The sequence below is a fragment of the Cebus imitator genome, unplaced genomic scaffold, assembly GCF_001604975.1.
Source record: "Cebus imitator isolate Cc_AM_T3 unplaced genomic scaffold, Cebus_imitator-1.0 Scaffold123, whole genome shotgun sequence".
Taxonomy (NCBI): domain Eukaryota; kingdom Metazoa; phylum Chordata; class Mammalia; order Primates; family Cebidae; genus Cebus; species Cebus imitator.
In genome coordinates, this window is record NW_016107438.1 from 4,867,450 (window position 1) to 4,882,487 (window position 15,038).

At 41.4% G+C, this 15,038-nt stretch overlaps 1 protein-coding gene across 3 annotated transcripts in view; it reads right to left on the bottom strand.

Annotated features, from left to right (window-relative positions):
• The window catches only part of CA10 (carbonic anhydrase 10), a 538,166-nt gene that overhangs the window by 116,973 nt on the left and 406,155 nt on the right, over positions 1 to 15,038 (bottom strand). For all 3 annotated transcript variants that reach the window (XM_017540214.2, XM_017540213.1, XM_037742584.1), the window contains one exon: positions 9,441 to 9,626. In XM_017540214.2, coding sequence (XP_017395703.1) covers positions 9,441 to 9,626 — 186 coding nt within the window. The remainder of the gene's footprint in view (positions 1 to 9,440; positions 9,627 to 15,038) is intronic.

Sequence of the window (15,038 nt, forward strand, 5' to 3'; positions counted from 1 at the left end):
AAAAAAAAAAAAAAGGAAAAAAAAGATTATATTTTAGGCTTCCAATCTTTAATTCTCAGATTTATCTCAGTTGGGCACTATTATGGCTTGCTCTCACATTGGTGGTCTTTTCTCCGGGGTGATTTGGTGATTTCTAGATTCGTTTCTTCATGGATGCTCGTCATGGCTTGTGTTTTGTAAAACAATCTGCCAATGTCTTTGCCATTTTAAGGCTGACTCTATAAATGCCCTGTGATGGGGCTGTGCTCACAAATGCAGGAAATCTGATTCTCAGGCTCTGTTTGCTCTGTGAGGTGACTAAACCAGGGGACCTAAAAAGGTTTTTTGAATCTTGGGATTCAAAAATTAAAAATCCCCAATTAAGAATCAGGAAACTTGGGTTCTGGTCCTAATTCTGCGGCTAAATCTCAGTGACCTTGGGCAGGTCTCTTGCCCTTTCTGATATTTGATTTTTCCTTTGTACATAGAACAAGTGCACTGGAAGAGATGGCCTCAAAATTTCCTCCCTCTGACACCTATCACTTTAGACGGAGACTTGGAGTAGATTTGTCCTTTCCAAGTTTAGGTCTCTGTCTTGAAGTGAGAGATGTCACGTTTCACAGAACCTCTACAAATTTTCTTGAACTGTTGATCATATCAGAGTCACTATGAATATAGGTCATTCTTTCTTAACACTTTCTTTTCCAATTGATTTTATTCCTGCAGCATTGGAATGAGTTAAAAAACACAGCTGGTTCACGGAAGCGTTGTGAGTGATATTTGTCCCTCGAACTGCACTGTCATTGGCTACTAAATAAACGAAGGTCTCGTTCAACACTTGCAAAATGATAATAGGCATGGTCTCCATGGTGACAGGTCTGAGGCAGGACCCTGATCAAATTCCAGTTAATGCCTGTTTTTAATATTGTCCTTTGTAATATCACACTTCCCTCCTTGCTTTGGATGAAACATCAGCCGGGAGATGAGAGGCAAGTGGAGGAGGATGGTGGCTGTTACATGCCATCCTGGGGGTCCAGGCGAGAGTTATGATGCAGATTAGGCTGGAGTCAATGGGATAATGAGTTGATCGCAGGAGGCTGTCTTCTAATGCCATGTCCTCTCTCTTAGGCTGTGCTAGTGACTAATACTGGCAGTTCAGGAACTGCTGACTTGATTGGGCTGTGCTTTCCCAGAAGTAATTATAAAAAATGCCCAGAGGGGGATCTTCTTCTCTTAGATCAGAGTCATCATTTGCTTGCTGGTATCGCTGTAATGCACCTTGCCACCATCTGAGTTTCTGCCTGTTTTCTTCGCTTCTCGAAGGCCAGTTTGCTCACTCTAGGTGGGGCTGGCTCCTAGAATCTAGAACTTTGATGCCTAGCATTGGTAAACCTCCCTAGTCTGATCCTAGGAGTAATTCCAGGGCTGAAATGAAGACTCTAAATGAATTTTTCTGGTACACGGGCTCTCAATTGTTCTATTATTTCTCCCAGGTACACCAAACATTTTGTTTACCTTGTGTTTGTGAATAATTGAACATAAAAAAGTTCTAGGACCTCTTAATATTGACAACAACTTTATTAGGTTTGCCATTATGACTACAGAATTTAATTCATGATATATTGGGCATAGTTTAGGTACTTTGAAAGCTATAGTCTTAAATTATCTTCATTTACTCATTTGATCTCTGCTCAGCAATACCTACCCAGTGCCCATTACGGATATGGGGAGATATTTTAAAAGTACAACCAACTCTGCGACTGTAGGGAGTTAACAGTCTGATTGGAAAGACAGGATCCTCTACTAGACTGGAGGCTCCTTAAAGGCAGGAACTATGGCCTATCAGTCTTTGAATTTCCCTACCAAGCTAGGGTCCAGAGCAGATGAGTAATCATTTGTATTGGGTTTATGGATAAACTGTGGGCTACATGAGGCAGTGTTACGAATCAGAAGACTTGAATTAAGTCCATTGTTGGTTATGTATTGCCTGGATAATCTTGGGCCTTTGTTAACCCAAGACGGTGGTAACATTGAGAGCAAACCTCCTTGAGGTTTAGTGATCAAATGGGAGAATTTCTGTAACTGTGCTTCGGAATTTATTCGGAGTCAAAATCGAAGTCCATACAAAGCGCACATAGAGAGGCCCCACGTGGTCTGCAGCAGCCCCTGGCCCTGCTCTGCCGTCTCTAACCTCCTGCCCCATCACTCCCACGTGTGCTCATGCTTCCTCCGCTCTTCCTTGCACACTCACAGCTCCCTCCCACTTCAGAACCATGGTACTGGTAACTGCCTCTGCCTGGGATGTCCTTCCCCAGACATCTCCCTGGCAACCTCACCAATGTCATCTTCTCATTGAGGCATATACTGGCCACGCTATTTGAACTTGTAGCTCACTCCCACTCCTCAGTCTCGGATCTCTCTCATTCTGCTCTAGTTCTGTCTCTGTAGCATTTAGCATATTCTAAATTAACATGTAAATGTGCTCATGTATTATGTTTATTATTTATTATCTGTTTACCTTTGCTAGACTGTAAGCACCTTATGGGTAGACATTTTTATTTGTTTTACTCACTGTAGCACATAATAGTTACTCATCAGTATTTGTTAACTGGATGAACGAATGAAGGTAAACGACAAAACATGTAAACAGTGGCCAAGTGTTGGCAGTGAGATTCTGCAGCCACCTGTAGGCATGACTGGGTGAGTTCTAGATTGTGCTGCACATTAATCAATTCAAGCCTGTGCCTTGTCCTTCCCATGGCTCTTAAATCCCTCCAGGGTAGCACTTAATTGTTCAATCCTTTTGTTCCCTTTACCACATTTAGGATAGGGCTAGGTGGGTGCCGTCTAAATACATTTTAAATTTCTCAAAGCATATTTCTTTCCCAGAGAAATTCCAGGATACCTCTTAGTGGTAACTGCAAGCTGAACCACTCTACTTCTTTTACAGTTTCTTTTCTTTTCTTTTTTTTTTTAGATGGAGTCCCTCTCTCTGTAGCCCAGGCTGGAGTGCAGTGGCTCTATCTCGGCTCACTGCAACCTCCACCTTCCAGGTCCTGGTTCAAGCAATTCTCCTACCTCAGCCTCTCAAGTAGCTGGGATTACAGGCATAAGCCACCGTGTCCAGCTAATTTTTGTATTTTTTAGTAGAGATGGGGTTTCACCATGTTGGCCAGTCTGGTCTTGAACTCCTGACCTTGTGATCTGCCCGCCTTGGCCTCCCAAAGTACTGGGAATACAGGCATGACCCATCGCACCTGGCCTTCTTTTACAGTTTCTAATGGAATGTAATGCTTTGGGTGGCCTTCATGAAAACGCTCCATCTTCAATTTAAATGGGACTGTATATTTCCTGTATAGTCAATGAATGCAACATACCTCAGAATTTCAGGGGGGAAAAAAAGCCTATAAGATTTTTGTTCCTGGGACACAAATGGTTGACTGAGTTGTTGACTCAGTGATTTAATGACTCATTCCACAAACACCACTTAAGCATTGACTGTATGTCAGGTACTGTGCTAGGTGCATGACATGCAAAGATGAATAGGTCTTGTCCTTAAGGGTTTTACCAAGGTCATTTATTCCCTCATTCAGTATATATTTATTGACTATCCTCACATCCAGACAATGTGTGAGGTGCTTGGAATACAGCAATGATCAATATAAAATTCCCATCAACAGAGGACTGTGGTTCCCACAGAAGTGAGATTAAACAGTTACAAAACCCACAGTGATGGGCAATATAATAGATTGGGGTCAGCTAAAAAGGGCAGGTAGTAAATGTTTTGACTTTTGCAAGCTGCATATGGTCGGTCAGTCTCTCTCTTTTTAATAGCATCCTTTAAAAATGTAAACCATTCTTAGCAACTAGGCTGGATTTGGCCCACAGGGGATGGTTTGTAAACCCCTGTAACAGATGAATAAACAGGATCTTCTGGAAGTCAAGAGGAGGCAGCAGCTTCCTGTCTGGAAGGAGAGAAAGGGGCTTGGAAGCTATGATGGGGGACTGTGGCAGATGCGGGAAGGGAGATGGGGCTGGCATTTAGAGTCGAGGGAACAGCTTTACCATGGCATATCAGTAGCACTTCTGTATGTACTGTCCATGTACCTGTTCTTAAACATCCCAATCCTCATTCCCTCTCAATCTCCAATTGTGCCAACAGAACACCAACAGAGCATCTCTACCAGGAGGTCCTGGCTGAGCAGCAAAGTGCTAATTAGATTGCCTGAGCACCCCCCACAAGCTATTCAATACCTAATGGGGCCCTGGCTCTCAAGGATGTTCTCCTCAGCACTTTTCATATGCTAGCACACTTCAGGACAATTTGATGTTAGTTGCGTATTCCTACAAATTTGTGTTGCTTTAGTGAAGCCAGTCTCTCAAGGATGCAAATAATTGATTCCTGGAAGAGGACAAGGCCTGCATTTTCTGTTGTTTAGTTTCAGTTGTTGGTTCTGAGATAATTGTTTTCTCTTTTCTCATTCAGAGCCACTGAGAGAGGGAGAGAAAGCCCCATATTTTACAGATGACTTTAATTCTCTCCTTTTAATTAAACACATCCTATCTATATCACCATAGCAACAGCTATGGACTTTTCCCTCTCTCAGATGTGTTTTGAGCCAGAGCAGAGATTCCAGAGGCTGAGATGTAGAAAGGTCAAGGTGTTTCTACCTTGCCTTCAGAGGGAGCAGCAAGTGGGTCAGGTTGCACAGCTACTCACCCATTCTTTCCTTAATGCTATCCACTGAGAGCTATTTCATAATCCCCTTCTGGAATAAGCCTCAAATATAACCCACATTATGTGGTAATATCAATATACATATTCCTTGATAGACTTTGCACGTCTGTGGGCAGAAGCTGCCCTCTGGCCCATGCCTAGCTCAGAGCCTATCACACTGCAGAAGTATGAGAGTCATGTGACGAGTGGATGAAATTAGCAAGAGGAACTGGCTATAGATTTTGCATGAAGCAGCTAATACAGTTCTCAGTGTATCCCTCTGCCCCCTTGGAAAGAAGAACTTAAAAGGATTTTTAAATGAACTTGTCCAATTTATCCCAAAGAAGAAAGTTTCTTCTTGTCTAGTCCCACTACTGCAATGGAATCCAAGGCATGATTCTTTTCAAATATTTTTTGTCTGGCTAATGTATTTGCTTCTTTTCATAAATACCCTACATTATACTGGACATTAATCTAACCATTTAGACATGATTAGCAAGCTAAGGGTCTTACTTATTAAAAACAGTTAATTTTTCCTTCTTAAAGAAATGGAGACATTTGAATCCCTGAATGTGCTCATTTATCACCAACCCCCAACAAGGAATCCAGGACTTCTCTGTGTAGGACATAAGTAATTTTTGTAAAAATGCAGTTGCTGACTGTGTCATACATCCATGCAGTTTTATAAAACAAGGCAAATGATTACCATCAATTACAATAACCTCGCTAGACAAGACTGCAATTAATCTACAGCTCTTCAGATAACGACTGTTGCACTGTGCCAAGGAAAATGCCTGGCATTAATTGACTTATCACGATCAGCAATGACAGATAGGGCAGATGGCAATGGGATTATTCACTGTCAACAAAATAAACACATGTTTTCTTGCCAGAAGTGTCTACTTGGGTCCTCTCAAAGGACAGCCACAAAGAGAGGCCAAAGGTGGCTTTAAAGGTGGCACAAAATAAAAATTAAGTTAACCAGAGTCACGTAATCTACCCACATAATAAACCTGCACATATATACTTTAATCTATAATAAAAGTTGAAATTCATTTTTTAAAAAAGTTAACCTTCAGGGTGAGATATATTGACCTTTACTGAGGTGAATCCTCAGTAGAACACAATTGAAGGAAATTTCTATAAGAAAATCATGGACTGGCATGGTGGCTTACGCCTGTAATCTCAGCCCTTTGGGAGGCCGAAGTGGGCGGATCACTTGGGGTTGGGAGTTCAAGACCAGCCTGGCCAACATGGTGAAACCCCATTTCTACTTTAAAAATATCAAAAAAAAAAAGCCAGGCTTGGTGGCATGCACCTGTAATCCCAGCTACTAGAGAGGCTGAGGCAGGAGAATCGACTGAACCCAGGAGGCGGAGGTTGCAGTGAGCTGAGATCATGCCACTGCCCTTCAGCCTGGGTGACATAGCAAGATTAAATCTCCAAAAAAAAAAAAAAAGATTATGGATTGTGTAGAATTTCAACATCAGAAGATACATTAAAACTGACAGTTTCCCCTGCTCATTCGAATGTGAGTCACTTTTAAGGAGTCACCAAGTTCTGTTCAGCACTTAATAATTCCAGTAATGGAGCCAGGTGCAGTGAATCACACCTATAATCCTAGCAATTTGGGAGGCAAAGACAAAAGAATTTCTTGAGCCAAGGAGTTAGAGGTTACAGTGAACTGTGATGGCGCCACTGTACTTCAGCCTAGGTAACAGAGTGAGCAGAGTGAGACCATTTCTCTAAAAAAAAAAAATAATAATAATTCCAGGACTAGGAAGTCACAATTTTTAGAGGCAAACTCATTTCATCAATGTATCATTTTCATCATTAGAACACACACATAGCTGAATTCCCTTTTTCTGTAGCTTCCACCTACTGGCCCTAGGTGTTTTCCCTCATGCTACATAGAAGATGCCAAACTCTTCTTGCTCACTGAATTCTTAAGTGGGATCTCAAAGGTCAACTGCTTTTCCCACTACTTTGCATATAAAATTGTTCTGAGGACTTCAAACTTCTGGTCTCTTGCACCTAAACCCATACAGTTCATCTATATGGGTTGACATTGAGGGGCTTGGAAACAAATGTGATATGATGAATTCAGTCTATCCAGGGCAAGGTATAATTATACCTATGCTGAGGCCAGTGCTCAAGCATACCTTGGAGCAGTGGAAGTGTGCATGTGACCACCCTACTTGGTTGGGAAGCTATTCTCCAAGTCTCACCCATCTATATAGACCCAGCCTTGCCATTTCCAGGGAACAATGACCAATGTGTGCTCCTGCCCCCTCTTTTTTACAGTGTAATTTCGTTGATTAAGTCCCCTTTGTTTAGAAAACGGATAATTCAGGCAGAGTTTCACCTAAAATTGGCATAGTGGTCGCTAACCGAAATCTCTTGGGGGAAGTTTTACAAATGTGCAAACTTGGACCCTATTCCCTGAGACTCTGATTCAGTTGGTTTGGGTAATGAATGAGAGGAAAATATTTGACCAGGCTTCCCAGTTAACTGTGATTTGCAACCTGCTTACATGCTTTCTTCACTCAATGCTTTCTTCACTGGGAACATATAATAATGTCCGAATGTTGAAGTGCTTCACAAGCCTAATATAAAAATTCTTTTGGAGCACCTGATACCTGTGGTCTGGGGTAGGTCTAGGAAAATTTATACACTAAGAGATCAAATTTCTATGTTTACTCTAAAATGGAAGCACTCATTTACTCTAAAATTGTGCTTCATGTATAAGTTACAAAGCACCCTTACCATATACTAAAGAAACGAGTGACCCTAAAGAATAATACAATGTAAGAATTTTAGCATAGTAAACATCTATATGTTTTCAATCGTTCACTTAACAGATATTTCTACTCTGAGGCAGTGTTGTGATAGGTGCTAGAATATGATAGAATATGGGGGAGAAAAAGAAATAATAGCAACCAAAAAAATGAGCAAGTAAGCCAACAGATAAAATAATTGCAAATCTTAAAATAACTTAATAAGACGAAGAGTTCATCTAATTTTGAATATTCTGTAATTCGACTGGAAGTGCCCAGTCATGCTCATATTGTGAGTTTTGGTCCTGCTTTCATTATATTTCTTGTTGTACTCTAGTTCAGAATCAGCAACTTGGAAGCCTTGCATTACACTGCATTTGGCAGACATCCCTAATCAATCCTAGCATTTTTTTCCCCTACAGATCCAGGAGAGAGACCCATACTATAGCTTAACCCTATTGTCTATGCAGGCATTATTAATAGATCACAGATAAAACGCTAGATGAAATCTTTATGCAGCTTCTCTAGCACACACTGCCCTGACATGCCTCGGGGCTTTTGCTCACGCTAGCCCTCATTTCCTGCTTTATCATTGTTGTCTATCAATCATTGAGTACTTTCAGTATTCTTACATCTGGAATCTCACTTAATTTTTAAAATAACCTCTAAAGTTGTCTAAGCTGTGCCTTAGAAGGCCCAAGTAACATCCCAAGATCACACAATGTGTATCAAAGCAAGACTACAAAACTCAGGTCATTGGACTCCAAAGCTGATGATCTTAAAATTGTTCATTATTGCCTCTCTTTATAGCCCAGTTCAAAGGGTGCCTTCTGTGTGAAGCTTCTCCTGACCCCTTCAAGCAAAATTTGTCACTTCTTCCCTTGAGTTTTCCAGGGCCTTTGTACATCTCCATTACAGCATGACATTATATTTTAATGACTTGAATATAGCACTCTTTGAACTCCTCTGTGGTAGGAACTTTTTTTTTAAATCTCTGTATCCCTGGTAACTAGCTGAGTGCCTAGGCAGACTCTTAGTGATGCATTTTGAATGCACATTAAAATCTGGCTGCTGGACTCATTAAGATTGTGGGTCTATTTCTTAGTGCTTGGTCTTAACATACTAAAAACAAGGCCAGATTTATACATGACCTTTAAAAAAATAAAAAGACCACATGTGATACACATTTTTGTAATTTCAAAGCCTTCTCGACAACAGTTATTGAGGACTGTTAAGCAGAAACCTAGTTACAGGGCATTTAGCATCTAAGGACCCCTGATCCCCAGTTCATAAACACCCTCCAGTATAACGCAGGTAAAACAGATCAAATTAACTACACCCTGCTTGTGAAGTGTCACACCACAGATGACAACTCTTTACACTGTAGCTCTTGTCCAATAAATGAAACTGTGGTTGGGCTCTCTGCTGTGGCCTGAGTTCTGTCTGGGTTGATGGTGGCACACAGTGACATTTCCGTTTTGCGGAAACTCAGGCAAACTATTTAGTTGCCTGACACTTATTTCACAGTATGTTATAGTTTTATGCAAATATGACTCATTATATTCAAAAGAAAAGTGATGGAATCTGTGCTTTCATATGTGACACATGAGAGGCCAATCGTCCAGATAGGCGTGAGTAAAGATGTATTTTATATATATAAGGTGAGGGTTTGGGGTTGAAATAATGCTCTAGAAATATCGTCGGGCATGAGTCTCAAGAGAGCTGCACCCGTGTCCCAGAAGGAAAGAGCCAGTTTCATTACAGCCTTCCCTGGGCAATACTAGAAGCTTGTTACTGACTTTCATGTCAATCTGCAAAAGACAGATGGAGAAAGAAGGCATGGGCCTTCTCACGTCATAGATTAGAGAGAATCTTTCCCTTTGTTATGTTATCCCATCTTGGATATAAACAAGCATCCAATCTTATAAGTTGACATTTAACCTTAGTACTTTGGCAGACTGACGTACCTCTCCAGAGAAGGCCTGTCCATTGAGGAGGTGCTCTGACCCTTGGCTGTCCTCACTCCCAAAGTGTAGCCGGATCTCCTCCAGCCGGTGGCTGTATGTCATAGGCCCTCCAGATATGTTGACCAAGTGCTCCTTGTCCAGGCGAAGGGATACGTGTCTTCCAGTGTTGTACATGGTCCCACTGACCTGCAAGGCAACCAGCAACAGGTCAAGAAAGGCCCTCCTTCTTCTATGCCTCCCCAAACCCAGCATGGTGCTTGGATCAACACCTTTTGCTTCCTCTTGATGAGAAGATGGGCTAATTCCACATATGGACTAGGGAGTGGCAGCTGCCACAGAAGGTATACATGGGATCTATGGTAATTTCTGTGAGGGATAAACCACATTATTCCTTAGGAATTTGAGGTAAGAATTCAAAGGAGACTTTTCACCAATTGTGACTAATGTTTTGTGCATTGCATCTTATAAAAAATGGAACCAACCTAAATGCCCATCAAAGATAGATGGGATAAAGAAAATGTGGCACATATACACCATGGAATACTATGCAGCTATAAAAAAGGATGAGTTCATGTTCTTTGCAGGGACATGGATGAAGCTGGAAGCCATCATTCTCAGCAAAGTAACACAAGAACAAAAAAACAAACATTGCATGTTCTCCCTTATAAGTGGGAGTTGAACAATGAGAACAGTGGACACAGGGAGGGGAACATCGCAAGCCGGGACCTGTCTCTTGGGGTGGGAGGATAGGGGAGGGAGAGCATTAGGAGAAATACCTAATGCAGATGATGGTTTGGTGGGATGCAGCCAACCATGTGTATACATGGTTGTGTATACATGTATATACAGCCATGGCATGTGTATACCTATGTAACAAACCCATACATTCTGCACATGTACCCCAGAACTTAAAGTATAATGATTAAGAAAAAATGAACTTGTCCTTCTTACTATATGTATTTGGAATGTAAAGATACTGCAAGAGTTCTAAATCTAAAGAAATTGGAGAAAGCATTTAGCAAGGGGTGAGATACTAAAAAGGCCAAATGAGACAGGCAAGAGAAAATGGGTGAATAGAAGCAGACCCTAATGGGAGACCAAAAGCCTGGGTCTGAATTCTCAAGTGCCCTGTCTGGTATGTCTCGGTAGGTCCTTTTCCTGCCCTGCAACCAGACAATGTTCGGAATCCTCACAGCTTGTGGGCCTCAGTGTTAAACTACAGGGATTCACTCAAGCTTCCAATGTTATAGATTCCCAGACTTACTCCTTATTCCTGATTCCATCTCGCTTCAGCCTCTCCAAACTGCTAACATTACTGCTTGGCAACCTTTTCCTTCTTTCCTTCCTTGCTGGACGTGATGTTCAGCTTCATTTTCCTGACTGTGACCTTAGCACTTCCCAACCAAAATTGATTCTAGAACACTCCTTCCCACTGAAACTCAACTTTCTTACTCTCTTGGGTGGACTTAGCTCTGGGAGTAGGATCTAGAGCTTAGGAGAGACTTTGAATGAGTCTGGAAGGAGTGTTTCTGGGTTACGGGATGCTGAACTACTTGGATTTTCTTCCTGCTTACTCTGACTTCTTTGAGCCAAGCCTTCAGCCCTAGTGATTTCCTGAAGGGTTTCTGTAACTTCTGATACCTTCAATAGACGTGGTTTTCATATATATGCTCTATAGCACTCTCCTTTACCTGCCCCCTCCTACCTTTCTGACACTGGTATTGTGAATGATTAGCTCTTGGGTTGTTCACTGTTGCAGAAATCATATCGCTCACCAAATACTCCAGTGACTCACTTTGTTTGCTGCCACCTTACTGTAGAATGGAGCCCATGTGAGGCTGGGGGCCATGGGCTGGGAGGGGTCACGGCAAGTGTCACTACCAGGCTGAAACGGTGGATTCCCCAGACTCCCCTTCACCTGGTACATTGGCCAATGGCATTATATGGGAATGGAAATGTGGTGCAGTGACTGCATGGAGCTCATGTCAACCTGGGCTCCTAGAGATGATGTGCAGTTTACAAAAATGGCAGGAATTCTTCCCCTCCCTGTAACTACGCTTCCAACAATGTGACTTTGTAGATGCTGTCATCCTGATAAGAGGCTACTTCTCTACCTCACATCTGGGCCAGCCTTGTCACTTACTTTGGCCAACAGTGTGCGGTGCATACAACATGCTAGTCCTGAGAGTAGATCTTGAGGCCATGCATGCTTCTTCACTTCCTCCTGGAGCTGTGAACTACCATGCAAGTGAACCTGGGCTAGCCTGCTGGAGATGGGACAATAGTGAGGAGAGCCATCCCAGAGAGGCTGTCCTAGGCTGGCTACTCTGTGGCTGATCCACTAGCTGACTGGCCCAGCTGAGACCAGCTTAGCCTGGCCTAGATCAGAAATGTCCACAACCCATCAGCTTGGAGCTAAATAATTATTTAAGTCTCTATATTTTGGGGTGGTTTGTTATGCAGCAAAATTGAACTGATATACACTAAGTCAGTCATCTTCTTGCTCCTGTGAATCTGGAACTATCAACAGAAACTCTCTGGATAATCTCTGTTGAGTTCCTGAACTGCAAGGTCACATAGGTCCCAACCATACTGTTAAGGAGAGAAAGGCAGATCAGAGAGAGGGGACTGAGGCAGAGGTACCAACGGTGACAGAGGAGAACACACACTAGGGAAGGAAAGGAGAGAACAGTAACTCCAGATATCTTTGTATCTCTTTGTTCTAGTTTCTTCAAGAGGCCTGAACTCTACTTTCTAACATTCTACATCTTACCAATAGATTTTTTTAAATCTCCAGTTTTCTGCCAATGACATCACTCCTGTTCTCCAGCCTCAAATAAATGTATATTTAGTTAGTGTGAGATAATCAGAACTTGTCTTCTTTTCATTTCCCATAACGTCCTTTCCAGTACAATAGTTCACAACAGGTTTGTGTTTGACATGACTTTCATCTCTAAATATAACTTATTTTTCTAATTAGTAAGATAATACATAGGCATTATTATATGGTTCGAAAGATGTAGGTCAGCTCAGGAAAGAAAAATCAGCCACAGTTTCACAGTTAACCAGTAATCACCACTAATATTTTGACATATATATATATTATATATTATATATATATATAATATATATATTATATATATATATACTTTTCACACTCCTACCTATAGATAGACCCAGATTTTAAAGAGATCATTTTATATATGTGCATTATAAATATATAATAAAGGACTTTTCATTTGCATATATGTATTATATAAGACTTTTACGTAATTTTCACTAACATATGTATTTCCATGTCATCGACTATTCTTTAGCAATATCACTTTGAAATGTCTACATCATATTCCCTTGTAAAAATATATAGCTGATTGCTGAATCTTTACATTCCTTTCACGTTTTCATTATTGCAAAAAAAAATCTGTAATAAACATCCTTACGGATAAATCTTTTCACTAATCTAGAGATATTTCATTATGCAAATCCTAGGTCAAATAGTGTACACATTATTACAGCACTTACTATGTACTGTGGCATCCATCTGCTGTGGGGACTAGATCCCACAGAGCAGGGCTGGAGCTCTGTAATTCCCTTCAAATGACACTAAGCACAGAACCATGGAATTCAGTCCAGTGACATTCTGTGGTGCCAAAGGCAACAAAAAACACTGCTCTGAGTTCCTATGGCATGCATGCTCTGTGCCATTGGGCAAGTATCTTGGGCTTCCTAGCACTTCTAGAAATTCTTTCATCTATGTCTGTCTAATGTTCCCATGAAAATTCCTGCCCATCGAATCAAGGCACTAACTACATTTTACGCTTGCCTGAATTTTCCCAGGACTTGGGAAACACACTGGCACCAGCAGGTGGAAATATCAGGGGCCCTGGAGCAAAAGATTCTCAGTCTGCCTCTTGTTAGTCATGTGACCTTGGGTGGTTTACTTAATTTCTTGAAGCTCCAGTTTTCTTAACCATAGAGATAACAGAGTTTCCTCTATGAAAATGATAGACAAAAAAGCTATAAGGCATATTGAAAACAAATAGCAAAATGACAAAGTCTCTTCTTATCAGTAATTACTTTAAATGTAAATGGATTCCACTTGTATGCTGTATCTAAAGTAGTCAAAATCATAGAAACAGAAAGTAGAATTGTGATTGCCAGGGACTGAGGGAGGGAGAAAGAGAGAGTGTTTAACGAGTGCAAAGTTTCAGTTTTGCAAAATAAAGAGTTCTGGAAACAGATGGTGGTGATGGTTGTACAACGATATGAATGTACTTAACACCACTGAACTGTACACTTAAAATGCTTAACATGGTAAACTGTATGTCATAGGTATTTTACAACAATAAAAGGTTGGTAAAAATTGCCCTCATGAGGTTGTTGTGATAATTAAATAATAGATGCAATGTTCACACATGTTTATTCTCTTCCTTCCCTTACCCTTGGCTATTATGGCATGGGTGCCTAGGTGATATTGAAGGATTCTCATTGATCTGTTTTCCCCACGTCTTCCCCAATTCCCAGAGCTTGGTGGAACATACTATTCCTTGCTAAATGTCATAATGAAGAACTGGAGCTGACTTCTGCCTTGGGATGATTCACTGGCCTCTCATTTTGGATTTTAAGGCGCTAGACGTGAGGAGAATACAAGATCATCTTGAAGGCCACGAAGCAAACCCCAAACCAGAAGGAGAAATATACCAGTGTGCCTTCCAGTTTTTCCATCCCACTTCCAGGCCCCTTCTGCACACATGGCTGTCTTCATTGATTCATTCAATCGGTCAATTACACAGGAAAAAAAAACACAAAAACATTCAATTCACTTAACTGTGTGCTAGGAGCTGGAGCTGGGGATAGTGTGGCTGTGAACAAAGCCAGGCCCTCTCCCTGCCATCATGCAGCTCATACTCCATTATGGAGAGATCTGAGTGGGGCATAAAATTGTGGACAGTGCCTAACTGCTATCGTTTTCCTATGTGTTCTTACAATTAGATGCAACACCCCCTTATCTCCACTCTTCCCCCAGACACCGAAATAACATTAATTTGTATTAATCAAAAAAAGCTGTGTAGCCAGGGTATGGTTTGTTGCACTTTAATTTAAAAATAAAGGCTTGACAACGTTATGTACGATATCTAAGGATACATCTGCACTATAGTAATTAACACTGCAGCAGTGTCATTTTATCTCGAATGCTAATTACTGTGTTTTCAACGAACGACTTTGGTGCACAGCATGTTGGAAAAAGTTGTATTATGCAGACCAGGAAACAAAGCAGAATGGAGAAGTTGAAGCTGCAGGGGATATCCAGGTTGCCTCTGGCTCCCTCACAGTTCTTTTTGCTTTATCTTAATTCACTGCAAAATAAGGTGCCAGATGTGTGTGATCTCCATTTTACCAGCAAGGGAAGTAAGTGGGGGCTGATGGAGGTTCAGTGACTTAACCAGAATCACACAGTGGCAGGTCTTCTGATTCCAAGACTAATGATCCTGATGGAAGCAAATGCAAGTATCCTTGCTCATTTCAGAGAAAAAATATGTTGGGGGGTCAGGCACGGTGGCTCACGCCTGTCATCCTAGCACTTTGGGAGGTCGAGGC